At 40.6% G+C, this 25,964-nt stretch overlaps 6 protein-coding genes across 6 annotated transcripts; all 6 read right to left on the bottom strand.

The window, feature by feature from the left end:
* Nucleotides 1–692: 692 nt before the first annotated feature.
* Nucleotides 693–6,428, bottom strand: carnmt1 (carnosine N-methyltransferase 1). The gene is made up of 8 exons (XM_084551863.1): nucleotides 6,238–6,428; nucleotides 5,716–5,911; nucleotides 5,429–5,595; nucleotides 5,062–5,202; nucleotides 4,648–4,826; nucleotides 2,698–2,811; nucleotides 1,776–1,879; nucleotides 693–1,675 (listed from the first exon to the last, which is right to left on the bottom strand). Exons 1-8 carry the CDS (start codon nucleotides 6,372–6,374, stop codon nucleotides 1,481–1,483), a joined length of 1,233 nt encoding a protein of 410 aa, XP_084407989.1. The 5' UTR covers nucleotides 6,375–6,428; the 3' UTR covers nucleotides 693–1,480.
* A 2,730-nt stretch (nucleotides 6,429–9,158) lies between these two features.
* Nucleotides 9,159–11,060, bottom strand: LOC311492828 (alpha-1-antitrypsin-like protein CM55-ST). Its single transcript, XM_084551245.1, has 5 exons — nucleotides 10,199–11,060; nucleotides 10,047–10,117; nucleotides 9,748–9,941; nucleotides 9,480–9,627; nucleotides 9,159–9,393 (listed from the first exon to the last, which is right to left on the bottom strand). Exons 1-5 carry the CDS (start codon nucleotides 10,830–10,832, stop codon nucleotides 9,199–9,201), a joined length of 1,242 nt encoding a protein of 413 aa, XP_084407371.1. The 5' UTR covers nucleotides 10,833–11,060; the 3' UTR covers nucleotides 9,159–9,198.
* An 807-nt stretch (nucleotides 11,061–11,867) lies between these two features.
* Nucleotides 11,868–13,506, bottom strand: LOC311493449 (dual specificity protein phosphatase 26-like). Its single transcript, XM_084552128.1, has 3 exons — nucleotides 12,892–13,506; nucleotides 12,215–12,426; nucleotides 11,868–12,131 (listed from the first exon to the last, which is right to left on the bottom strand). The coding sequence occupies exons 1-3, from the start codon at nucleotides 13,068–13,070 to the stop codon at nucleotides 11,938–11,940; spliced, it is 585 nt and encodes a 194-aa protein (XP_084408254.1). The 5' UTR covers nucleotides 13,071–13,506; the 3' UTR covers nucleotides 11,868–11,937.
* A 1,848-nt stretch (nucleotides 13,507–15,354) lies between these two features.
* LOC311493597 (hibernation-specific plasma protein HP-55-like) lies at nucleotides 15,355–17,310 on the bottom strand. The gene is made up of 4 exons (XM_084552330.1): nucleotides 16,444–17,310; nucleotides 16,098–16,362; nucleotides 15,836–15,983; nucleotides 15,355–15,749 (listed from the first exon to the last, which is right to left on the bottom strand). Exons 1-4 carry the CDS (start codon nucleotides 17,075–17,077, stop codon nucleotides 15,558–15,560), a joined length of 1,239 nt encoding a protein of 412 aa, XP_084408456.1. The 5' UTR covers nucleotides 17,078–17,310; the 3' UTR covers nucleotides 15,355–15,557.
* An 883-nt stretch (nucleotides 17,311–18,193) lies between these two features.
* On the bottom strand, nucleotides 18,194–20,261 carry LOC311492353 (hibernation-specific plasma protein HP-55-like). The gene is made up of 4 exons (XM_084550615.1): nucleotides 19,596–20,261; nucleotides 19,250–19,514; nucleotides 18,988–19,135; nucleotides 18,194–18,901 (listed from the first exon to the last, which is right to left on the bottom strand). The coding sequence occupies exons 1-4, from the start codon at nucleotides 20,227–20,229 to the stop codon at nucleotides 18,707–18,709; spliced, it is 1,242 nt and encodes a 413-aa protein (XP_084406741.1). The 5' UTR covers nucleotides 20,230–20,261; the 3' UTR covers nucleotides 18,194–18,706.
* A 2,383-nt stretch (nucleotides 20,262–22,644) lies between these two features.
* Nucleotides 22,645–24,662, bottom strand: LOC311492354 (hibernation-specific plasma protein HP-55-like). The gene is made up of 5 exons (XM_084550616.1): nucleotides 24,023–24,662; nucleotides 23,871–23,941; nucleotides 23,572–23,765; nucleotides 23,304–23,451; nucleotides 22,645–23,217 (listed from the first exon to the last, which is right to left on the bottom strand). The coding sequence occupies exons 1-5, from the start codon at nucleotides 24,654–24,656 to the stop codon at nucleotides 23,023–23,025; spliced, it is 1,242 nt and encodes a 413-aa protein (XP_084406742.1). The 5' UTR covers nucleotides 24,657–24,662; the 3' UTR covers nucleotides 22,645–23,022.
* Nucleotides 24,663–25,964: the final 1,302 nt, after the last annotated feature.

Here is a 25,964-nt window from a genome sequence, read left to right on the forward strand (position 1 = left end):
CATCTTCAAAACTGCTGTCATTGCTGAGTGTTCCTGGCCTGAGGTGGTCAGTATCTGTAAAAAGTGGTCCTAGAAAGGATATATGGTGAACAGCCAACAGGATCAAGGGGTGGTAAAACTCATTCATTCATGCAGGGTGCAAAGGCTAGCCCATGTGGTCGGATCCAACTGACAAGCTGCTGTTGCTCAAATTCCTGAAAAAAGTTAATTATGGTTTTGATAGAACAGTGCCAGAACATGCAGTGAATCAGAGCATGAGGTGTATAGGGCTGTGCAGACCAGTCAGGATGCTTTTACTGAACCCTGTCCACAGCCAAAAGTACTACGGTATCAATGTTCAGGTGGTGATATGTGTCAAAGTAACATCCCCATATATGCCAGGACCCAGGTTTCCTAGAAGAACATTACATCATAATTAGATCATCAGTTATTCATCAGTTATTCACCTTCATCGGTTATCTGTGCATCTCTAAAGCAAAAGTGGTAAAGGACTGGTTTGAGGAACACTCACAACAAGTTCAAGGTGTTGACTTGGCCTCCAAATTTCACAGGTCTCCATCCAGTCAAGCATCTGCTGAGTGTGCTGGACAAACAAGTCCAATCAAACGAGTCTGATCCACGAAGGCCCCACAGCCGCAGCTGGCTGAATGGTGTATAAATACATTCTGACCACATGATCCCCTATCATGCCTCTAAGTTGAAGCACACCGGGAACAATGAATCTGAATTTCAAGGACTACCTAGAGACGAGTTTTTGTGTTATGTTGTTGGTCTTGTAATCTTTCAAACATGACAGAATAAAACAAAAGAGTTTTAAAATGTTTGGCTTTATTCCAAAAATGATTAGAAACCAGAAATGTAGATGAAAATTGTTTCCAACTTTAAAACAACTTATTCCTGAAAGCTGAATGGTAATCAATACAACTGAGCAGATGTAGTTATTGGCACGATATTGGGAAAAAATAAATACATTTCAAAAGCAAACGTTCACAACACATTCTTTGTATTACACACACATACTTTCAGGCAGTGGAAATTGACAGAGATAAGAATCATTAAGACTGAAGGCCTTAGTAGTTAAAAGAAATATACTCATCATGGCTTGTAGAGGAAGCTAAAACAATAGCAGCCTATGGTAAGAGATTCATCTGAAACCCAGGGATCAAGAGATAGGTATTTTTTTCCATATGTTACAGATAACATAGGACTGCAATACTTCATATTACATTCTACATTTGAAGCCATATTCAGGTCCTTTGACCGTCCTGCCAGAACAGAGCCTGTGGAGTTGGGTAATTTTTTTTACCAGGAAAGACATCTTAAAAAAATATATTTGACAAAAAAAGAAAAATTATGTCCACTTATGTCATTATTTTTTTTTCTCCTGTGTCCATTTTCTTTTTCATTTTTTTAGTCAAATCTTTTAATCTTAGTTTTAATGGGTGTCCACTGTTCACTGCTTTTGTCAAAGGACTTCTTGTCACGTCCGGCTGTCTGTACTTTCTCGCCGTGGGGACTTAGCAGCCGGTGGAGAGCTTTGCTGCTGATTGTCATATTCACCGTTAACGTACAGTGCAGCAGGTTTTCGTGCCACAAAGAAGACACAGTCATAAACGTATCTCAACATAGAGTGGTCATTCTCTGTGTAGGTGGTCTGCATCGACTCTTTCTCCACCTGGAGGGGAAATATGAATACTGCTTTACAACTGGAGCATGTTTTTTTAAAGGGAAACTTGATGTTAAGCTGTGAATATTAATTAAATTTCTTGGATTACCTCGATGTGGAAGCCTAATTTAACCATCGCTGTCCTAATGTCTTCGTAGCTAAGTTCAATTGAGAGCTCGTTGGCCATGTTCTCAAAGTGATACAGCAGTGGGCCTAAAGAAAAATGGAAGATTTAAACAGTGAGATACATTTACTTATGTTTATTTATTGCTAAATAAGAAAAATTCCCTCATAGGAAGTCAAATACTAATATTAATTTACATCCTATTCATGAGACATTTTGTTGTTGTGTTTTTTTCAAGTCAAACACAGACATGATAACTAACGTGATCAAAACGTAGACCAACACACAGACATGCATGGGGACAATGACCATAACATAATGTCGAAAGTATACATGGCTTGCAAACTCCAGTGGCATAGAAAAGATGACTTGCCTCCACTGTCAGTGTCTTTCTGCTGCCAAAGGGTCAAACAAGGCTAAAGGGTAACTTATCTCACCCTGGCGTATTGCCCATATGGTTCTATGGTGCTAACTTTGCGTTGTCCAACTCGATTCTGGGAAACAGGGAACCTAAGATGTGACATTCACATGTCACAGAGTGCAAAGTTACCACAACCCATAAAGCAACAAAATGCGGTATTTTCCTTTTCCTGGAGAAAATCCTGTAATTCTGTGCACACTCCCCCCAACAGTATGTAGTACAATGGACAATGAAAGAATGAGAGCATGCCACAGAGAGTGGTAGAAGACATCATCTGCATATGAAGAATATGATACACATATATACACAAACGCACGCACACACACACATATATATATAATATATATACACTTTCTCTCACACACTCATATGTCAGTTAAAAAGAGCACATATCCATATATTTTTGGTATTTAGAGGTCTATATTTTTTTTTTACTTCAGCAACGTGCTATTGTAGAGTTTAAACATTAATAAATATTTAACTCACCCAAGTTGATCCACACTCCACCGGGCTTAAGAATCTTCCAGATGGTCTCCACATACTCTATGACATTATGAGCTGTGTCAATAAAGAAGCAGGTGGCCACACAGTCCCAGGACTCTGACAGAAACACACATCATCACTTTTAGTTTGTATTACCAAGGTGCTCAATTATTCACAATTTAAGGTAAGCCCCATATTATGAATTTTAATTGCCATTTCAGCATGTGCTTTTTGGAGGAAATGTACACTACCGGTCAAAAGTTTTAGAACACCCTAATTTTTCCAGTTATTTATTGCAGTTCAAGTCGTGCAAGTCCAATGAATAGCTTGAAATGGTACAAAGGTAAGTACTGAACAGCCAGAGGTTAAAAAAAAGGTTTGGTTACCCAAAACTGAAAGATAATGTACATTTCAGAATTATACAAAAAGGCCTCTTTCAGGGAACACGAAGTGGGTTAACAATTTAAAGCTGTTCTGCAGCAATGAAGGTTGAATCAGCCTTGAAAGCTGGTGCTACTAATTCCTACAGGTGTTCCAACTTTTCTTGGTTACTTACAACCCCCTCTGTCTGCATAAAATCAGTGTTGGAACACACTGTGGTACCAGACCCTCATGAGCGTCAGGTGAAAGTAGTGTGTTGATACAAAAATGGCGAGAAAAAGGCAATTAACAATGGAAGAGAGACAGACCATCATAACAGTTAAAAATGTAGGTCTTTCCTACAGGGAAATTGCAAAGAAAGTCAAGGTGTCAGTGAGTACAGTTTTCTTCACCATCAAAAGGCACTCAGAAACTGGGGGAAACTCTGACAGGAAGAGGTCTGGCAGACCCAAAGCCACAACCGAATCAGAGGACAAGTTTCTGAGAGTTAACAGCTTGCGTGATAGGCGGCTCACAGGACAACAGCTTCAAGCACAGCTTAATAGTGGTCATAGTAAGCAAGTCTCAGTTTCAACTGTGGAGAGAAGACTTTGAGCTGCAGGTTTGACAGGACGAGTTGCAGCAAGAAAGCCATTGCTAAGATGTCAGAATAAGACAAAGAGGCTCGCCTGGGCCATGAAACACCGCCATTGGACTACTGAAGACTGGAAGAAGGTATTATGGACTGATGAATCAAAATCTCAAATCTTCGGTTCATCACGCAGGATCTTTGTACACCGTCGAGTAGGCAAGGGGATGGCTCCACAGTGTGTGACATCAACTGTCAAACATGGAGGAGGAAGTGTGATGGTCTGGGGCTGTTTTGCTGGATCCGGGGTCAGTGACATGTACAGAGTGAGAGGCACCCTGAACCAAAACGGCTACCACAGCATTCTGCAGCTCCATGCAATACCCTCTGGTATGCACCTAGTTGGTCAGAGGTTCATCCTACAGCAAGATAATGACCCAAAACACAAGTCCAAGCTATGCCAGAACTACCTCAGGAAAAAAGAACAAGATGGTAAGCTTGAAAACATGGAGTGGCCAGCACAGTCTCCAGACTTAAACCCCATCGAGCTGGTTTGGGATGAACTGGACAGAAGAGTGAAAGCCAAGCAGCCTACAAGTGCCACACATTTATGGGAACTTCTGCAACAGACTTGATTTCTATTTAAGAAAGAATACCACGAGTGTGTTCAGCTGTTATATCTGCCAAAGGTGGCTACTTTGATGAGTAAAAAGTTTAGAATACATTTTGGTCTATAAACTGATTCCATGATTTCTTTTTCAACTCAAATTGCTTATTTGTTCTATGCTTTCATTTCAGAGTGCAATGAGACACTAAACTGAATAATCTTCAGTACAAAACTGGAAAAAGTGTGGTGTTGTAAAACTTTTGACCGGTAGTGCATATCCACATTTGACAAGATTGAGGAATGTGTCAAGTTCTCCAACATTCCTCTTCCTGAAGGCTGACTGTATCCATAACTTAGAACATGTCAAAGGTTGAACATCTTATCACCTATAACTTACCTGAGTCAGAGTAGACTTCCACAAAATCCCCCGCAACCATGGAGAAGTCTGAAGTTAGCGGCAAGCTCTGAGGGTTGATGTCAGGGAATCTGATTGGTCGTGTTTGGTCAGAGGATTTCTTGTTGTTGCTAAACTGGTGGATCCAAGGATAGAGGGTCAGAGCGTTCAGTTCTTCACACCTGAATGGAGCAGTAAAACTTTATGAGCACATGAGTATTGTTCAGTATGTAGTGAGAGTCGTACCAACAAATAACTGAATGTAAATAATGTGTTCTAACACAGAGGATTAAGAAATAAAGCTTAATTAATACAAATTTCCACCTCAAGCAAGTAACATGCATGCAAAAAAATTTAACAGTCCCTAGATGTTTGTTAAGGCATATTAATGTGTGCGTGTGTGTGTGTGTGTGTTACCTATTGAGAACAAAGTTTGAGGAGAAGAGCATGAAGAAGCTCCATTCATTGCCCTGGCATGTATAACCCTGCCGAGCTATCTCCCAGGCTAGACGGCCAAGCCCAGCACCCGGAACCAGCACGCTCACCTTAGACACATCACTGACATAATAAAATGCACAGAATGCACATATCACATAGAAAACACTGAGTAAGTCACATAATTAATTACAAGGTGCACTGAAACCATAGCACAAGCAGTATGTGTCGGTTTTTGTTACTAGAAAACCACATGCCTTTAGTTTTATTTTGTGTATGCAAGGACAAAATATGACTTCGCTGTGTTGGCATGCATGTGTTTGTCCAAGTGAACATGTATGTTTCCTACTATTGGTCATTTGGGAAAAGTCTTTGGATCTCTTGGATGATGGGTTGGTAGCAGGTGTCCCTCTCAGCTTGACCTGCTTCACTCCAGTCTCTGACAAACTGCTTTATGGTGGACTTGAGTTTGTCCATGTCAAATGTAGAGGGAGGGCGCACCTTCCTCGGGTCCTCCTGGTCAAAGAAGGACAAGTGACATATCTGCATAACAGAACTGCGAAGAGTATCAAAAATGGATCTGAGTGAATAATGTGTACACACAGTAGACTACACGTGTTTTGAGTCAAGTCTTACCCTCTCACCATACTCCATATTCTCAAACATGTGGAGGCTGTTGTCAATGATGGCCTGCAGCACCTCCTGGTTGTGGTCGGCACACCGGCTGATCCGGGTCAGATTGGTCAAAACAGCGGGCAGCAAATTTTGGTGGCGCTGTGAAAGGCTCAGAAACTGACGCTCAGCACGTCTGACTTGGTCCTGGACATGGACCCTGGTAGGAAGAAAAACACCAACTGCCGTTCACTGATGTACAGTGTCTCCTAAGCTTATTTAGTATGAGAGAGAGTAAGAAGGACAAAGGGTGGAGTAGAGTACCACGCAATGGAAGGATCTGAAGTCAGAAAATAAGCAAATATATTCCAAAGTAAGCTGATTAAATACAAGCTAATTTAACAAATGCTTGGATAAATATGGACTATATCTGTTAGCAGTTTTTCCTCCAAACCTTGGGATCTTTTTCTTTGCTAGCAACATCGTTTAGTAACACTGACTGCCGCTGCCTGTCTGGGGCTTTATTTTTCAACATTTTTCGTATACCTGTAAAATCTAAAAGCATCAATTATTCTCCAAAAATGCTCCCTCTCCAGCCTGGCCTCCTCCTCCGGGGTGCATTTTATTCTTTCTTTCCGAAAAAATGTCCCAGCTTGCGCTCCGTCTACCGCTGTTTCGGCCATGTTTAAAACAAACTGAATATCATCCAATCAAAACACAACGGATGTCTTCTTCGTGAGATTTATGATTTCCAGCAGAACAGACTCCGCGAGGCGCGTTGCTGCCACCTAGAGTCGGATGAACAAACTGCATTTTTTTCCCCATGATAATGAGTTTAACATTTTTAACACATTACAGTGTTACAACACTACACACTTTTTTGTTTTGCTTAATGGAGTGTTTATTTGCATAAATGTGTTATTTAAAAATTTTAAAGTGATTCTACCACAAAATTACCTATGGTAATGTAGCAATATCTCAGTGGAACAGACATCATGTAGATCAGGGGTCTTCAACGTTTTCCAGGCCAAGGACCCCCAATCTGATGGAGAGATGGAGCGGGGACCCCCTACTTATATATATATATTGTATAAAATTGTGTTTTATATTAAACCGGTCCTATAGTGCCTTGTAGAAATGTACCTTGTTGTTCTGCATTCAATACTAAGATATTAAAATAACAAACAGGTTAATATATTCATGTTTTTATTTTGAACATGCAAGGTACAGTGGTATGGGTGGCCGTGCCACTGCCATTTATAAACATACCTCAAACTGAGGTGAATATAAAAAAATGTCTAATCAATCAAAACATTTTCGCGACCCCCCTGCAGTACCTCCGCGGACCCCCTAGGGGTCGCGGACCCCCTGTTGAAGACCTCTGATGTAGATCAATGATACTACCAACATGCCTGGACTTGGCTACAGGAGCGCATGTTTTTTACTGCACTAAAGACTTTTGCACAATACAATGGTGCTACAGGGATTTTATGTTGGACAGAATGTCTTCTTTAGTAAAAAGAAGACCATCCTTACTGAATAACTGACTTAACAAAACAATTTTATTAGGAAACATGCTGTACATATCTTTCTACAGTATATGATCCATGTACTTGCTCCACTTGCTGTCAGTTCACATCTTGTTTTTGCATCAAAGAACTAGTTACTAATGTTTACATTGTGTACTTGGACTTCAACCTGAAAGGACAGGCTAACAAACAAACAAATCCTTGTCAATGTTTGAATTATTTTTTGGCTGCTGTGAATAGTCTGACTGAACTGAAATAAAGTTTAATTTCCTAATTAAGAAACTATTCGGTAAGTATGAAAACTCTGCACTCGTGTTTATCAAATTAAAAGAAGATAAATCATATTGGAACTTTTGTGCATTTATTTAGCAAATTTCAACCTACACAATGACACTGACAACCTATGTAAAATATTTCGGAGGAAATAATTGTTCACCTAAGTGAATAAGAAGTGTTTTGTTCATATAGATATGTGTTTTACATCATTGTTTTGCTGAATGTCATATTTCAGCTTTCTGGCATACTCCAGAAGGTTCTGTACTGTATTTGACTGGTACTAGCTAGCTATTTATGATTCCCTCCACATTCATATAAACCCCAGTATCAGCTGAAGAAAAGTAGGCACAAATCACAATACTGTAACCACCATCCTTCACCATGGGACTTGAAGGACTTTCTGCGACTCTGTGGTGGCTTCTGCCATCTTGTATGCAGTTGTCTGCTGGAGCAGTGGGAGCTCAGAGAGGGACAGAAAGAGACTGAACAAGCTGGTCAGACGGGCCGGCTCTGTCCTGGACTGCTCTCTGGACTCCATCGAGGAGGTGGGTGAGAGGAGGATGTTAGCCAAGCTGACATCAATCATGGACAACCCCTCTCACCCACTGCATCAGACTGTAGGGGACCTAAGCAGCTCCTTCAGCAGCAGACTGCTGCATCCACGCTGCAAGAAGGAACGCTACCGCAGGTCCTTCATTCCAACTGCCATCAGGCTGTACAACACCAGCCTGAGTCAATAATAACTGTCATTTTGCACAAATAAATCTGCCTTTTTGCACTGCCTTTTGCACAAACCACTACCTCACCAACTTATAGTTTTTCTTAAAGTTTTAGCAGTCTATTTATTTGTAAATTTTTATTCCACCACCCCAATGTATATACAGAATGTCTTTATATTTCTCTATATATTTTTCGAAGCGTTGTTATTTTTTGTATATATTTTTCAAATTAGTAGCTACTTGTGTTTTTTCCCCCTGGTAATTTTCCCCTGTCGAAGTCAAAGTCGTCACTGTTTTGTATATATATTTTTTGCCAAATTCCATGCTACTGTGACAAGGTAATTTCCCATACGTGGGATCAATAAACATGTCTTATGTCTTACGTCTTATGGGTATGGTGTTATTTTGCTGTTGTGCTGTAGTAAACATACCTTTTATCATGTTGGGGAAGAAGCTGAATCTTGGTCTCATGAGACCTTAACATATTTCGAACATAGTATTTGAAGGTTGGACACATGGTTTTGCAAAGTTGGGCTTGGTTGGATTTTTCATCACAAAATCTGTCGTGCCACCCTGTCCAGACAGATGAAGAATAGAGTCACATGTGGGGAGTAACCAGTACTTTCAAGAAAGAGCTGTGACTCCTTTGTGAATGCAATTATTCTAAATGATGTCATATCTTTTTTCTTTGAAAGGTGTTACATTGGTTTGCAGTCACTTTCCATAAGTTGTACTTTTCTGAAGTAAAGGTAAAACAATTATGATAAGAATGATTTTTTTTTACATCACGAACACCGGTTCATTGGCCTCATTGCTACTTTGCAACTTAGAGCTACATCTACCCAATTCTTATTCTGATAGGTTATGCTCTCCATTAAAAGTGTAACATTACAATAATAAAGCAAGAGACCGCACAAGAAAACATTTCCGAGAGTTTAATGGGAAATGAAACAGCTGTGCTTCAACACAAAGTGTTTCCTCCATCAGATTGTTGGGTTGATGATCTTGCCCATGAAGAGGATCTTTTCTGTGTTGCGCTCAAGGATGATGACCATAAATGGACGGTCGAACTTCAAGACTGGGGTAAAGCGGAGGGACATTAGCATGATACCCACTCCTGTTGCAGCTGCAGCAGTGGCTCCAGCCTCATCAACATCCAGGGTAGCTTGGTGTACAACCTGCAGTACATTGGATACAGAGTGAGAGGTTGATGGACTACAGGGAAGGAAATGTGCATCAAGAAACAGATACTCTCTGTCCTTACCTCTGAGACTGCCAGTTTTTGACCCTCTGAAATGCCACTCAAATCTGCACGATCACCAAACATGTCTGTCATTCCCATTTCAGTCAACACATCCTTCAGCTGGTAGGAAGTCTTGATGGAGAACTTTGGAACATAAATCTCGAATGTCCTAAAAATAAAGAAATAGACAATTTCAAGGATTGATATGGCGGTACACAGCTAAGTACAGTATCAAACCTTCCATATTAGAAACCCAAGATTTTAAGACGGGTGCTTAGATTCTTCCAACCTGGACTTCATCCACCTCAGCCATTTGGTGACATGGCCTGGGTCAATAGCTGCCTCCAGTTCTGCCATATCACCAGGTAACAACAGCAGCATGGAGTAAGAGCTGTTGAAGGGAAGGTGGAGGACTGATGTGTTTATTGGCTGGTCGTAATAAGTATCAAATCTGTCTTCCTCGTGCATCATTTTGACTTGAACCTGAAAATGACAATTTAAATTCCCTTAATTAGAAAAGACAGTATTAAGGATTCACAGCAATGCTGTTCTGTTCAATAGCTCTGAATAAAGTGTGATTCCTTGAACCTTGGTGTTCTCATCCACACTAAATGTGTCCTCTCTGGTCTGCTCGGGATCGAATGGAGTTGCCCACTTTCCTGCAGAAATAAAACACATATCACAGCTGATACCTCTGAATGAGACAGTCTGAGCAGATCTCATCTCATCTAAACTTTTACCTTTGTAGTAGATGTAGCTGATGAGATACATGACTGTGTCTTGATTCAAGTTTTCCACCAGTTTGTCTATCTTTCCGTTGGTCTTGTCTGACACATAACTATTGATGGTATTGGCACTCTCTGCGGCATTGCTGAAGTCGACATTGAACCCTTCTGCAAAATAAGACTGCTTCAGAGAGTCCAGGAACTCAGGCTGTGGTTTGAAGCGGTTGTCCACGAACACAGCAGTCCCTTCACTGATGTCTTCAGGAGACGTATTGTTTGCCTTTTCGAGGAGTGCACGGAAGGCTTGGTCTACATCACTCTGTGTCAACTGGGTAGAGTTGAAACCCAGACCGCTGAAAAGCTGCCTGTGGGTCTCCCCCCTTGCTCCAACAGACAAGGCAGCCAAGGCAACAGAGACACTATCTGGTGAGTAGAAGATGTTTTTGCCTTGGGAGTCAGCATGAGCTGCCAACTTCCTGTACAGACGGAAGGCAAATTCTTTGTTTGCTGAAGTCACCAGTGAGAAGCTGCTGACGCTATCATCGACATCGGTGTCTTGGGCTTCCTTGGCATGACCTAAATGGTGATCGCTTCTGCCCACGCAGACCACTGCTGATAAGATCCAGATAGCCAGGGCTGCATGCATCATGGTGAACTGAGACAAAAGTTCAAAAGTTCAGAACTTTTGGTTACACAATGTTTGCTATTGCTTAGAGAGAGATTTCTGTGGAGGTTACAGTTTATTTACTCAACTATCAGCTGTAGGTTTCTTTGTCAGAACAATATTTTCTACCAAAGTTTGTTTTATTTTAGGTTTCTTGTCCATTTCACTCACTTGAAGTGAGCTGGTTTGGACAGAACAAAGTCAAGTACGTCCATGCACCAAGATTTTGTTGCTAGTGGTTGGCTGTTTTGGTGACTGTCAATCAAATCACATCAAACCTCTTGCACACAATCTTAATGAAGCTGATTAGCTGAGTTTTAATTTTTTGGGAAACCAAAAATCTTTAGTTTTCTTTTTAGTTTTCAGTCATGATCATTATGCCGTACAGAAACATAACTGCGCATCCAAGAAGATAAGATCAGCACATCCAGTCAGAATTTAAATTTCAGTCCACAGATGTTACATTTAAATACAACTGCATGTGCATTGGTTCAATGACTAATTCAACACATTGTGTATCAAACGAAATAAATAAAAATCTATTGAGCTCCCTAAATCTACTTACGTTCTTCTGGCTGAAGCCCCAGTGCGGTATGTTTCATCAACCACAGACAGAAAAGCACAGGCTGGATAGTGAGAGACCTCCCATTTATCTGACTGAACAGCAACTGAACTTTGACTTTGTTTATTCTCTGTCTAAGCCAGTTATTTGGAGACGGATGTGGTTTGAGCCTCTTTATTTGTTCTGTGTAATGGTTGCTGTCTTCCCATGGTTTCAAACTAATTTTGCATACGATACACATTTTACTACTGTTATGTTTATTAGCTGTAACCCATACCCTACATCGTACTGTGCCATGTGGTGAATACACATTTAATCTTTTGGTATGTACAATAGAGAGGTTTTTTGTATGCACAAAATCTGCATCAGATTCATCCACTTAACATGACAGAATATAAAAAATATTTTCATTTCCTGTTTGCAACTGTGAAAACATCTATGCACTTTCTATACAATATATAATAAGTATGTTTTTCCTTGTGTCTGGATCCATAAAAGTTGACCAGTAAGGCTATCAGACAGGCTTCACTAATGTTTGCCAAAGAGCTCCCCATCCAGTTTGATGAGCTGACGGATGAAGCCTCGATTAGGGATGACACCTCGATTGTCTTTCACAGCACAAATAGCCTCCACGAGAGTCAGGTTCTGCTTCAGCATCAGATAAGCCAGGACTAGGGTAGCAGAACGGCTCACTCCCACATGACAATGCACCAGCACTTTGCCTGAGAATCACAGAGAAACATTACGCCATTCATTTCCAGACACCAAAGCCTTTCTCTTTTATTTACATCTTCGCCATTTGTACCTCCTCTGCTGAGAGCCCTGTGGATAAAGTCTGCTGCAGCCTGGAAGTTGACGCTCATGTCAAAGCCGCAGGAGTCATGAGCCTCTATGCCCATGTAGGTTATCTTCAGTCCCTCATAGATATCTGGCCGTCCTTTGCGTTTACTGTGAGCAGCGTTCAGGATGTGAGTGATTCGATGCATGGCTAGATCAGTCTGGTTTTCTGCACTGTGTCTGAAAAACACAACACTGGATCTGACTAGGTACAATATACAGTTAAACTTTGCACCTCGCAGGTACTTCCTCAGGCTCCATATGCAAGAAACATGTTACATAGTGATGGAGTGACATTTAGACAAACCCGTCAGGCATGTGAGTGAGAATGTCTTAGAGACTTGAGACATGCTTTCATGACTAGGCATCAGTGGAAAGTCTCACATATCATATCTGTAGTTTACGCAAGTTCCCAAAGTGGAATGCAACTTGAGAAATCTTAAGTTACTCATTCTGCTTTTAAATCTGATTTATGGTCCATTCCTCTTTCACATATGTGGACTGAATCCAAGTTTTAGCTCTTGTAAAAAGGGCTTAGGTAATTCACTCTGTCTCAACAGAATAATGACACTAGGACAATAAAAAGGTAGGGGAACAGAGTCCACTTTATAAGTTTTCACCAAAAGAAAGATTTGGGATACTCACTGGTCACCAATGTAAAGCTTTGGCCACACTTCATCTGCGTGGCTGATGATGGCTTTTCCAGTAAACAAAAGTCTTTCCAACTCAAACACGGCTAATCCAGGTGAACTCAGGTCAATTTCCACTTTCCGAGGAGGGGGTTTATCATTCCAGGACGCTGGAAGTCTAGCTGTATATGACATTCTTTTCAAGTTTCGGATAGACGTCAGATGTGACCCAGCAGTTTTATCTTCAGCAAAAAGTTCATTAAAAGGTGTACAGCAGTTTGTAGTTGTGGCTTTTTACAGGTTCATGCCTTGTAGACAGCTGTAAGATAATTATTTCCCAGTAAGTCTTCTGCAGACACTGTGTCGAATGGAGCTGAATGAATAATGCAGCTGATTTTAGGCTCAAGCTTCTTTGCCTCAGATTTACTCACCACTGGGTGTCACAAGAGTTGACAGGCTATTTGACCCTTCCATTAGATCTAGCCTGTGTGCCTCAGGCCCTGAGGGTATGAGTTATGCTTTTGCATTAAAATAGCAGTCTATTTAAGGATCTGAATGCTGGCTGGTGCATGTAGGGAGTGTTGAACCAAGCACCAGTTTCTACACCACAAAAAAAAGAAGATATTGTCTATATAGGTTTATTTATTTGATCTAAATATAGATCATAATATTCAAGATCATATTAGCATATTTGAATGCGCTACAAAGAGTGAGAGCAGAATGTAAAATCTCAATTACAGGAATCTTTTCTCTTTATTTATTCCTTGCTTGTGACAGTTTCAGTATTTGTCAGTTAAAGATCCCCATTTTGTGTTAGAAACATGCATTACACCTGAAACTATACAGCTGTGATGCATTAGAGCAGAAACTTGACAGGAAAATGAACACATTTTCAGCTTTAAGACTTGTCTAGTGCATAATATACAGGCATAGCAGCAGTTGAATTAAATTACAACAATTAACGACTGGGCAAATTTACAGGTAATTAAAAGTTCAAGAAGATAAGAAAATAAAATAATTAAAACTATGAATGAATATATGAATAGTGACAGTAAGGTAATAGTCATAAGAAACTGAATAAGAAAACAACAAAAAAAAAATGTCAGAGAAGGTGGACACAGTTTTGCAAGGACTGAGAGAGAATGAGTATAATAATGTATCATGTGGAGTAAAGTGCAAAGTGAGGATACTAGTAACTTCACCTTTCGTGCACTTTACATCTGATACTGTGACACAGCTGCATGAAAAGTCCTTATGATACTATGAGTCCAAGTTATAATGCTCAAGTCCTGGTTATGATGCATGGTAATGTAAAAGCCTCGGGGAAGAAACTCCATTTAAGCCTCTCAGTTCAGGCAATGAATGAGTGGATCCACTTCCCAAATGGAAGACAGTTAATGCTTGGGGTGATAAGTGTCCTTGATGATCTCCAGCGTGCTGTACATACATTGTCCTGGTGTAGATGTCCTGTAGGTTGGGGAGTGCAGATCCAAAGATCAACGCGTCCCTCTCCTGGGAGCAGCAGTTTCTGTACCAGGCAGACATGCTACCAAAGGACCTAACTGAATGATAACAAAGTAGATGGTCTTTCGCAGCTCTAATAAGATTTAGAATTCCTTCAGCTGTCTGCACCAAGATATGTTGACCAACTTCAACATCTGTGGTGTGTCGGACAGGAAATGTGTATTCCAGTTATGGTGGCAGGCAAACTTAAGATTATAAAAGGTAAGATACTTTATATTACAGGTGATTTCTTGGTTACATCCAAGCCACATGATATTCTTCATCTTTCTTTTATAAAATAGAGCCATCATTTTAAATATGGCAGCACACACTTATACTAAATAAACAGACAAAAAATATGTACACAGTGGAGTGAATTGTGGTACAAATCTGGTTTGATGTAGCAATGATTATTGAACTCAAGAAAACACAAACTCAACAGGAACTAATTTTATCCAAAAGGTGGAATAATGAGGACAGTGATTTTTTTGTTTTGTTTTGTTTTTTCACTAATCTGATACAGTCTAGGCCCGATGATGAGGTATGATATCTGACATTGCAGTGTATGCAGGGTGGGGAGCACAAGGGAAAAGTTAAGGTGGGCAACTAAGTGTATTGATTCTATCAGTGGAGAGGACGATATCATGATCATGCAAATGGAACGTAAAACGTAAACGGCTAAGGAAGTGAATGTGTTACATGTAGGATCAAACTAAATGAACTTATCCTTCAGTGAGTCCTCCCTGGATTGTGCTGGCAAAATATAAAGATAAGCTGAGTGAGTGTGTCAGGTTTGAGTAGCCAGCATGTTTACTCACTGAAGTTGAAAGTCACTCACAACCAGATACAAAAGATCCTTTAGCATTCACCTTTGTTTGATTTTCTTTACATCACAAACACTTTTTATGTAACAGGGGTGCAGACACTTTTTTCTAACAACTCTAATTTCAAAGACAACCGTACTTGACCTCACTATACACTTTTCAGCTCAGAGCTACATCTGTCCAATTCTTACCTGTGTTCATAGCATGACATGGATGAGGACCTGATTCTGATAGGTTAGGCTCTCCATTAAAAGTGTAACATTACAGTAATAAAGCAAGAGACCGCACAAGAAAATATTTCTGAGTGTTTAATGTGAAATGAAACAGCTGTGCTTCAACACAAATGTTTCCTCCATCAGATTGTTGGGTTGATGATCTTGCCCATGAAGAGGATCTTTTCTGTGTTGCGCTCAAGGATGATGACCATAAATGGACGGTCGAACTTCAAGACTGGGATATAGCGGGCGGACCTCCCAACACCCACTCCTGTTGCAGCTGCAGCAGTGGCTCCAGCCTCGTCAACATCCAGGGTAGCTTGGTGTACAACCTGCAGTACATTGGATACAGAGTGAGAGGTTGATGGACTACAGGGAAGGAAATGTGCATTCAGCAGCAGATGCTCTCTGTCCTTACCTCTGAGACTACCAGCTTTTGACCCTCTGAAATGCCACTCAAATCTGCACGATCACCAAACATGTCTGTCATTCCCATTTCAGTCAACACCTCATTGAGCTGGTAGGAAGTCTTGATGGAGAACTTTGGAACATAAAGCACGTATTCGCTGAAAATGAAGAAATAGACAATTTTAAGGATTGATCTGGCGGTACACAGCTGAATACAGTATCAAACCTTCCATATTAGACAACCAAGATTTTTAGACGGATGCTCTTCCAACCTGGACTGCATCCCCCTCAGCCATTTGGTGACATGGCCTGGGTCAATAGCTGCCTCTAGTTCTGCCATATCACTAGGTAACAACAGCAGCATGGAGTAAGAGCTGTTGAAGGGAAGGTGGAGGACTGATGTATTTATTGGCTGGTCGTAATAAGTATCAAAACTGGCTTCCTGGTGCATCATTTTGACTTGAACCTTGGTGTTCTCATCCACACTAAATGTGTCCTCTCTGGTCTGCTCGGGATCGAATGGAGTTGCCCACTTTCCTGCAGAAATAAAACACACATTAAAACTGATACCTCTGAATGAGAGATTCTGAGCAGATCTCATCTCATCTAAACTTTTACCTTTGTAGTAGATGTAGCTGATGAGATACATGACTGTGTCTTGATCCAACTTTTCCACCAGTTTGTCTATCTTCCCGTTGGTCTTGTCTGACACATAACTATTGATGGTATTGGCACTCTCTTCAGCATTGCTGAAGTTGACATTGAACCCTTCTGCAAAATAAGACTGCTTCAGAGAGTCCAGGAACTCAGGCTGTGGTTTGAAGATGTTGTCCACGAACACAGCAGTCCCTTCACTGATGTCTTCAGGAGACGTATTGTTTGCCTTTTCGAGGAGTGCACGGAAAGCTTGGTCTACATCACTCTGTGTCAACTGGGTAGAGTTGAAACCCAGACCACTGAAAAGCTGCCTGTGGGTCTCCCCCCTTGCTCCAACAGACAAGGCAGCTAAGGCAACAGAGACACTATCTGGTGAGTAGAAGATGTTTTTGCCTTGGGAGTCAGCATGAGCTGCCAACGTCCTGTACAGACGGAAGGCAAATTCTTTGTTTGCTGAAGTCACCAGTGAGAAGCTGCTGACGCTACCATCGACATCGGTGTCTTGGGCTTCCTTGGCATGACCTAAATGGTGATGGCTTCTGCCCACGCAGACCACTGCTGATAAGATCCAGATAGCCAGGGCTGCATGCATCATGGTGAACTGAGACAAAAGTTTAGAGTTTTTGGTTACACAATGTTTGATATTGCTTAGAGAGAGATTTCTGTGGAGGTTACAGTTTATTTACTCAACTATCCATTCGTGGAGACAATATTTTCTGACAAAGTTTGAATAGTTTTGGTATTTTAAATATGATTTTCTGTGTTTCTTTTTCATCTCACTGAGTTGAAGTGGGCCGATTTAAAAGGAACAAAGTCAAGAGCACCAGTCAGGATTTAGTAGCAAAGTCTGTTGACAGAGGTTGGTTGTTTTGGTGAGTGTCAGTCAAATCCGTGAAACTGATTAGTTGAGTTTTACCCTCTGTAGGGAACCAAAAACATTTTTCTTTCTTTTCAAATTATCCACGTTTTCGCGATCATTATGCCATACAGAAATATAACTGCGCCTCCAGTACGAAGATCAGATAAGCAAATCAAGTCAGAATTTACATTTAAATACAACTGCATGCAAAACAAATCTAACTACTTACCTACTTCTGGCTGGAGCTCAAAGTACTGTATGTTTCTTGAACCACAGACAGAAAAACACAGGTTGGACAGAGGGTGGCCTCCTATTTCTATCGGTGATCACCAACTGAGCTTTGAATTTGTTTGTTCTTTCTCAATCAGTTATTTGTTAAGCCACTGTATTTGTTCTGTGTAATTGTTGCTGTCTAACCATGGAATCAACCTAATATTGCATGGGATACACAGTTAACTAGCGCTACGATCATTATCTCTAGCCCATACCCAATATCATACTGTATGATACAGTAAATGTACATTTAAGATTTACAAAATATGCACCAGATTAATATTTTTAATGTTAAGTTTTAGTGTGTTTAACATGTACAAATTGACAGAGTACAAAATATTTTTGTTAAGTGTTAATGACAGTGAAAACATGATCCGAAAAAGTTTCCATTGCTCTAAGATCCTTTTAAAAAATAACATCTATAATTATAAAGTTAAAATAAATGTACTGTAAATATAATTATGAAATGAAATTAGTATATTGAACCTTGTTAACAATATAGGAACTGAGCTGTGTTTGTGTTTTTCCTTGTGTCTGGACCCATAAAGGTTGACCAATAAGGCTATCAGACAGTATTCACTGATATTGACCAAACAGCTCCTCATCCAGTTTGATGAGTTGACGACGGAAGCCTCGATTAGAGATGACACCCTGATCCTTCAGCGTCATATAAGCCAGGCAACTAAGTGTATAAACTTGAGACATAATCAACCATGGGAGTGCATGTGTTACATGTAGGATCACAGAAAAACAGACCCACAATCCTGATGGACGGTGTGAAGATAATTCGAATGTGTATGATGAGTTAGAGACAACTAACGGTTGCAGTATGACATCAAATAAATCTATCCTTCAGTGAGTCCTCCCTGGATTGTGCTGACAAAATATAGAAATAAGCTGAGTGAGTGTGTCAGGTTGTGTTGCCAGCATGGTCACTCACTGAAGCTAAAAGTCACTCACAAACAGGTACAAATGTTCTTATATGATTTATCTTTGTTTACAAGCATATAGCAAGAGACCACACAAGAAAATATTTCTGAGAGTTTAATGTGAAATGAAACAGCTGTGCTTCAACACAAAGTGTTTCCTCCATCAGATTGTTGGGTTGATGATCTTGCCCATGAAGAGGATCTTTTCTGTGTTGCGCTCGAGGATGATGACCATAAATGGACGGTCAAACTTCAAGACTGGGATATATTGGATGGACTTAGTCACAATACCCACTCCTGTTACAGCTGCAGCAGTGGCTCCAGCCTCGTCAACATCCAGGGTAGCTTGGTGTACAACCTGCAGTAAATTGGATACAGAGTGAGAGGTTGATGGACTACAGGGAAGGAAATGTGCATTCAGCAGCAGATGCTCTCTGTCCTTACCTCTGAGACTACCAGATTTGGCAACCCTGAAATGCCACTCAAATCGGCATTACTACCAAACATGTCTGTCATTCCCATTTCAGTCAACACCTCATTGAGCTGGTAGGAAGTCTTGATGGAGAACTTTGGAACAAAAATCACGTATTCGCTGAAAATGAAGAAATAGACAATTTTAAGGATTGATCTGGCAGTACACAGCTGAATACAGTATCAAACCTTCCATATTAGACAACCAAGATTTTTAGACGGCTGCTCTTCCAACCTGGACTGCATCCCCCTCAGCCATTTGGTGACATGGCCTGGGTCAATAGCTGCCTCCAGTTCTGCCATATCACCAGGTAACAACAGCAGCATGGAGTAAGAGCTGTTGAAGGGAAGGTGGAGGACTGATGTATTTATTGGCTGGTCGTAATAAGTATCAAAACTGGCTTCCTGGTGCATCATTTTGACTTGAACCTTGGTGTTCTCATCCACACTAAATGTGTCCTCTCTGGTCTGCTCGGGATCGAATAGAGTTGCCCACTTTCCTGCAGAAATAAAACACACATTACAGCTGATACCTCTGAATGAGAGATTCTGAGCAGATCTCATCTCATCTAAACTTTTACCTTTGTAGTAGATGTAGCTGATGAGATACATGACTGTGTCTTGATCCAACTTTTCCACCAGTTTGTCTATCTTCCCGTTGGTCTTGTCTGACACATAACTATTGATGGCATTGGCACTCTCTTCAGCATTGCTGAAGTCGACATTGAACCCTTCTGCAAAATAAGACTGCTTCAGAGAGTCCAGGAACTCAGGCTGTGGTTTGAAGCGGTTGTCCACGAACACAGCAGTCCCTTCACTGATGTCTTCAGGAGACGTATTGTTTGCCTTTTCGAGGAGTGCACGGAAGGCTTGGTCTACATCACTCTGTGTCAACTGGGTAGAGTTGAAACCCAGACTGCTGAAAAGCTGCCTGTGGGTCTCCCCCCTTGCCCCAACAGACAAGGCAGCCAAGGCAACAGAGACACTATCTGGTGAGTAGAAGATGTTTTTGCCTTGGGAGTCAGCATGAGCTGCCAACTTCCTGTACAGACGGAAGGCAAATTCTTTGTTTGCTGAAGTCACCAGTGAGAAGCTGCTGACGCTACCATCGACATCGGTGTCTTGGGCTTCCTTGGCATGACCTAAATGGTCATGGCTTCTGCTCACGCAGACCACTGCTGATAAGATCCAGATAGCCAGGGCTGCATGCATCATGCTGAACTGAGACAAAAGTTTAGAGCTTTTGGTTACACAATGTTTGCTATTGCTTAGAGAGAGATTTCTGTGGAGGTTACAGTTTATTTACTCAACTATCCATTCGTGGAGACAATATTTTCTGACAAAGTCTGAATAGTTTTGGTATTTTAAATATGATTTTCTGTGTTTCTTTTTCATCTCACTCACTTGAAGTGGGCCGATTTAGAAGAAACAAAGTCAAGTACTTCCATGCACCAGTCAGGATTTAATAGCAAAGTTTGTTAACAGAGGTTGGTTGTTTTGGTGAGTGTCAGTCAAATCCGTGAAACTGATTAGTTGAGTTTTACCCTCTGTAGGGAACCAAAAACATTTTTCTTTCTTTTCAAATTATCCACGTTTTCGCGATCATTATGCCATACAGAAATATAACTGCGCCTCCAGTACGAAGATCAGATAAGCAAATCAAGTCAGAATTTACATTTAAATACAACTGCATGCAAAAAAATCTAACTACTTACCTACTTCTGGCTGGAGCTCAAAGTACTGTATGTTTCTTGAACCACAGACAGAAAAACACAGGTTGGACAGAGGGTGGCCTCCTATTTCTATCGGTGATCACCAACTGAGCTTTGAATTTGTTTGTTCTTTCTCAATCAGTTATTTGTTAAGCCACTGTATTTGTTCTGTGTAATTGTTACTGTCTAACCATGGAATCAAACTAATATTGCATGGGATACACAGTTAACTAGCACTACGATTATTATCTGTAGCCATGGTTCGAATTACGGGGGGTATTGGGGGGGTCTGACTCCCCTAGATGAGACTTAGACCCCCCCCCAAAGTAGATGAAAATAATAGTTTGGGGGGTACTGAAAATTTTTTAATAAAATATAATGTTAGCCTTTCCAAAATTGTATGTATTTAAATGCAGTATTACCATCACATCAATTCAGGAAATAATCTAATGAAATACGATTTTCAAACCCTCACCCCCATTGGGATGTACCATTTCTCAGTACGTTCAACTTCAGTTCTTCACTAGCTGTCAAACGTACGTAGCCTACTGGGTGCGGGCGCAGGCGCTGGTGTGTGCGAAATTAAGAGTGACTGAATCAACTTTAAACTCTGCCTATGGTTTTGACTACCATGTATATCATCATGCGTTGTATTTTGTGGTAAATGTTATGAGCAGCTCGTCATCTAAACAGGTTTTCAGAACTGTCTTAATTTGGTTGTTCAGTATTTGTCTCATCCATAATGTAGTCTCTAGCTAGATAAATAGCTAAAAGTTCACGCAGCTCCTGAAGCTCTCTGCACCAAGAAAATATTGTCAGTATCTTGGAGAAACTAAGGCAATTCTGGTTGCATTAATGCAAGCAGTTTATTATCTCATGGACAAAGTTGTCGGATGGAAATGTGCTCAAATGTGTGTGTGTCAGTTGGAACTGCTGCAGAAGCTAGCTAGGCTAGTCTGTCTGTAGGCTATGTTAATAATTCTGGATTTTACATTTAAGTCGGGTGTTTGACATTTCAGTAAGTTGTGCTATTGGTCTGTATGCATTTCCATGTTTGCATTGCACTGCTATACCGAAAAATATTTTTTGACTGTGGCGCGCAATTTTACGCACGGGGCGCATCGTGAAACAGTGTTCATCCGTGCCCGAATTCAACCCTTCCTATAACGTGTAGGGTGCATTGTGCTTGCTCGTATGATTAGTTTTTTTACCTTGTCGGCCAGCCAGCCACGGTCATATGACCTATATTTCGAAGGAAATTTGACTGTGAACCACAAGTGTGAAATCGTGTGTGTAAGCCTATATAAAATGGAGAGTGACGTCACCAGCCAAAATAGCGGTACCCCCCGAAGCTCATGGTATAATTCGAACACTGTCTGTAGCCCATACCCAGCATCATACTGTATGATACAGTAAATGTACATTTAAGATTTACAAAATATGCACCAGATTAATATTTTTAATGTGAAGTGTTAGTCTGTTTAACATGTACAAATTGACAGAGTACAAAATATTTTTGTTAAGTGTTAATGACAGTGAAAACATGATCCGAAAAAGTTTCCATTGCTCTAAGATCCTTTTAAAAAATAACATCTACAATTATAAAGTTAAAATAAATGTACTGTAAATATAATTATGAAATGAAATCAGTATATTGAACCTTGTTAACATTATAGGAACTGAGCTGTGTTTGTGTTTTTCCTTGTGTCTGGACCCATAAAGGTTGACTAATAAGGCTATCACACAGTATTCACTGATATTGGCCAAACAGCTCCTCATCCAGTTTGATGAGTTGACGACGGAAGCCTCGATTAGAGATGACATCCTGATCCTTCAGTGTCATATTAGCCAGGACGGGGGGAATTCAAGTGCTGGAATCTGGGCAACTAAGTGTATAAACTTGAGACATAATCAACCATGGGAGTGCATGTGTTACATGTAGGATCACAGAAAAACAGACCCACAATCCTGATGGACAGTGTGAAGATAATTCGAATGTGTATGATGAGTTAGAGACAACTAACGGTTGCAGTATGACGTCAAATAAATCTATCCTTCAGTGAGTCCTCCCTGGATTGTGCTGACAAAATATAGAAATAAGCTGAGTGAGTGTGTCAGGTTGTGTTGCCATCATGTTCACTCACTGAAGCTAAAAGTCACTCACAAACAGGTACAAATGTTCTTTTATGATTTATCTTTGTTTACAAACATAAAGCAAGAGACCACACAAGAAAATATTTCTGAGTGTTTAATGTGAAATGAAACAGCTGTGCTTCAACACAAAGTGTTTCCTCCATCAGATTGTTGGGTTGATGATCTTGCCCATGAAGAGGATCTTTTCTGTGTTGCGCTCAAGGATGATGACCATAAATGGACGGTCAAACTTCAAGATTGGGGCAAATCGGATGGACATTGGCATGAAAACCAGTCCTGTTGCAGCTGCAGCAGTGGCTCCAGCCTCGTCAACATCCAGGGTAGCTTGGTGTACAACCTGCAGCACATTGGATACAGAGTGAGAGGTTGATGGACTATAGGGAAGGAAATGTGCATCAAGCAACAGATGCTCTCTGTCCTTACTTCTGAGACTGCCAGTTTTTGACCCCCTGAAATGCCACTCAAATCTGCACGATCCCCAAACATGTCTGTCATTCCCATTTCAGTCAACACATCGTTCAGCTGGTAGGAAGTCTTGATGGAGAACTTTGGAACATAAATCTTATATTTTCTAAAAATGAAGAAATAGACAATTTCAAGGATTGATATGGCGGTACACAGCTAAGTACAGTATCAAACCTTCCATATTAGAAACCCAAGATTTTAAGACGGGTGCTTAGATTCCTCCAACCTGGATTGCATCCCCCTCAGCCATTTGGTGACATGGCCTGGGTCAATAGCTGCCTCCAGTTCTGCCATATCACCAGGTAACAACAGCAGCATGGAGTAAGAGCTGTTGAAGGGAAGGTGGAGGACTGATGTGTTTATTGGCTGGTCGTAATAAGTATCAAATCTGTCCTTCTTGTACATCATTTTGACTTGAACCTGAAAATGACAATTTAAATTCCCTTAATTAGAAAAGACAGTATTAAGGATTCACAGCAATGCTGTTCTGTCCAATAGCTCTGAATAAAGCGTCATTCTTTGAACCTTAGTGTTCTCATCCACACTAAATGTGTCCTCTCTGGTCTGCTCGGGATCGAACAGAGTTGCCCACTTTCCTGCAGAAATAAAACACACATTAAAACTGATACCTCTGAATGAGAGAGTCTGGGCAGATCTTATATCATCTAAACTTTTACCTTTGTAGTAGATGTAGCTGATGAGATACATGACTGTGTCTTGATTCAAGTTTTCCACCAGTTTGTCTATCTTCCCGTTGGTCTTGTCTGACACATAACTATTGATGGTATCGGCACTCTCTGCGGCATTGCTGAAGTCGACGTTGAACCCTTCTGCAAAATAAGACTGCTTCAGAGAGTCCAGGAACTCAGGCTGTGGTTTGAAGCGGTTGTCCACGAACACAGCAGTCCCTTCACTGATGTCTTCAGGAGACGTATTGTTTGCCTTTTCGAGGAGTGCACGGAAGGCTTGGTCTACATCACTCTGTGTCAACTGGGTAGAGTTGAAACCCAGACCGCTGAAAAGCTGCCTGTGGGTTTCCCCCCTTGCGCCAACAGACAAGGCAGCCAAGGCAACAGAGACACTATCTGGTGAGTAGAAGATGTTTTTGCCTTGGGAGTCAGCATGAGCTGCCAACTTCCTGTACAGACGGAAGGCAAATTCTTTGTTTGCTGAAGTCACCAGTGAGAAGCTGCTGACGCTACCATCGACATTGGTGTCTTGGGCTTCCTTGGCATGACCTAAATGGTCATGGCTTCTGCCCACGCAGACCACTGCTGATAAGACCCAGATAGCCAGGGCTGCATGCATCATGGTGAACTGAGACAAAAGTTTAGAGCTTTTGGTTACACAATGTTTGCTATTGCTTAGAGAGAGATTTCTGTGGAGGTTGTAGTTTATTTCTTTTTCATCTCACTCACTTGAAGTGGGCCGATTTAGAAGAAACAAAGTCAAGTACTTCCATGCACCAGTCAGGATTTAATAGCAAAGTTTGTTAACAGAGGTTGGTTGTTTTGGTGAGTGTCAGTCAAATCCGTGAAACTGATTAGTTGAGTTTTACCCTCTGTAGGGAACCAAAAACATTTTTCTTTCTTTTCAAATTATCCACGTTTTTGCGATCATTATGCCATACAGAAATATAACTGCGCCTCCAGTAAGAAGATCAGATAAGCAAATCAAGTCAGAATTTACATTTAAATACAACTGCATGTAAAAAATCTAACTACTTACCTACTTCCCGCTGGAGCTCAAAGTACTGTATGTTTCTTGAACCACAGACAGAAAAACACAGGTTGGACAGAGAGTTGCCTCCTATTTCTATGGGTGATCACCAACTGAGCTTTGAATTTGTTTGTTCTTTCTCAATCAGTTATTTGTTAAGCCACTGTATTTGTTCTGTGTAATTGTTGCTGTCTAACCATGGAATCAAACTAATATTACATGGGATACACAGTTAACTAGCGCTACGATTATTATCTCTCTAGCCCATACCCAACATCATACTGTATGATACAGTAAATGCACATTTAAGATTTACAAAATATGCACCAGATTAATCTTTTTAATGTTAAGTTTTAGTCTGTTTAACATGTACTAATTGACAGAGTACAAAATAGTTTTGTTAAGTGTTAATGACAGTGAAAACATGATCCGAAAAAGTTTCCATTCCTCTCAGATCCTTTTAAAAAAATAACATCTATAATGATAAAGTTAAAATAAATATACTGTAAATATAATTATGAAATGAAATCAGTATATTGAACCTTGTTAACATTATAGGAACTGAGCTGTGTTTGTGTTTTTCCTTGTGTCTGGACCCATAAAGGTTGACTAATAAGGCTATCACACAGTATTCACTGATATTGGCCAAACAGCTCCTCATCCAGTTTGATGAGTTGACGACGGAAGCCTTGATTAGAGATGACATCCTGATCCTTCAGTGTCATATTAGCCAGGACGGGGGGAATTCAAGCGCTGGAATCTGGGCAACTAAGTGTATAAACTTGAGACCAGTGGTGTGCAGTCAGGTGAGGCAGGGTAGGCAGTGCCTCACCTAGGCTAATGAGAAAAAAGAAAAAGAAATAAAAATAATATTTTTTTTTAAATATTTTTATAATTTTG

Source organism: Chelon labrosus (genome assembly GCF_963514085.1).
Source record: "Chelon labrosus genome assembly, chromosome: 9".
Taxonomy (NCBI): domain Eukaryota; kingdom Metazoa; phylum Chordata; class Actinopteri; order Mugiliformes; family Mugilidae; genus Chelon; species Chelon labrosus.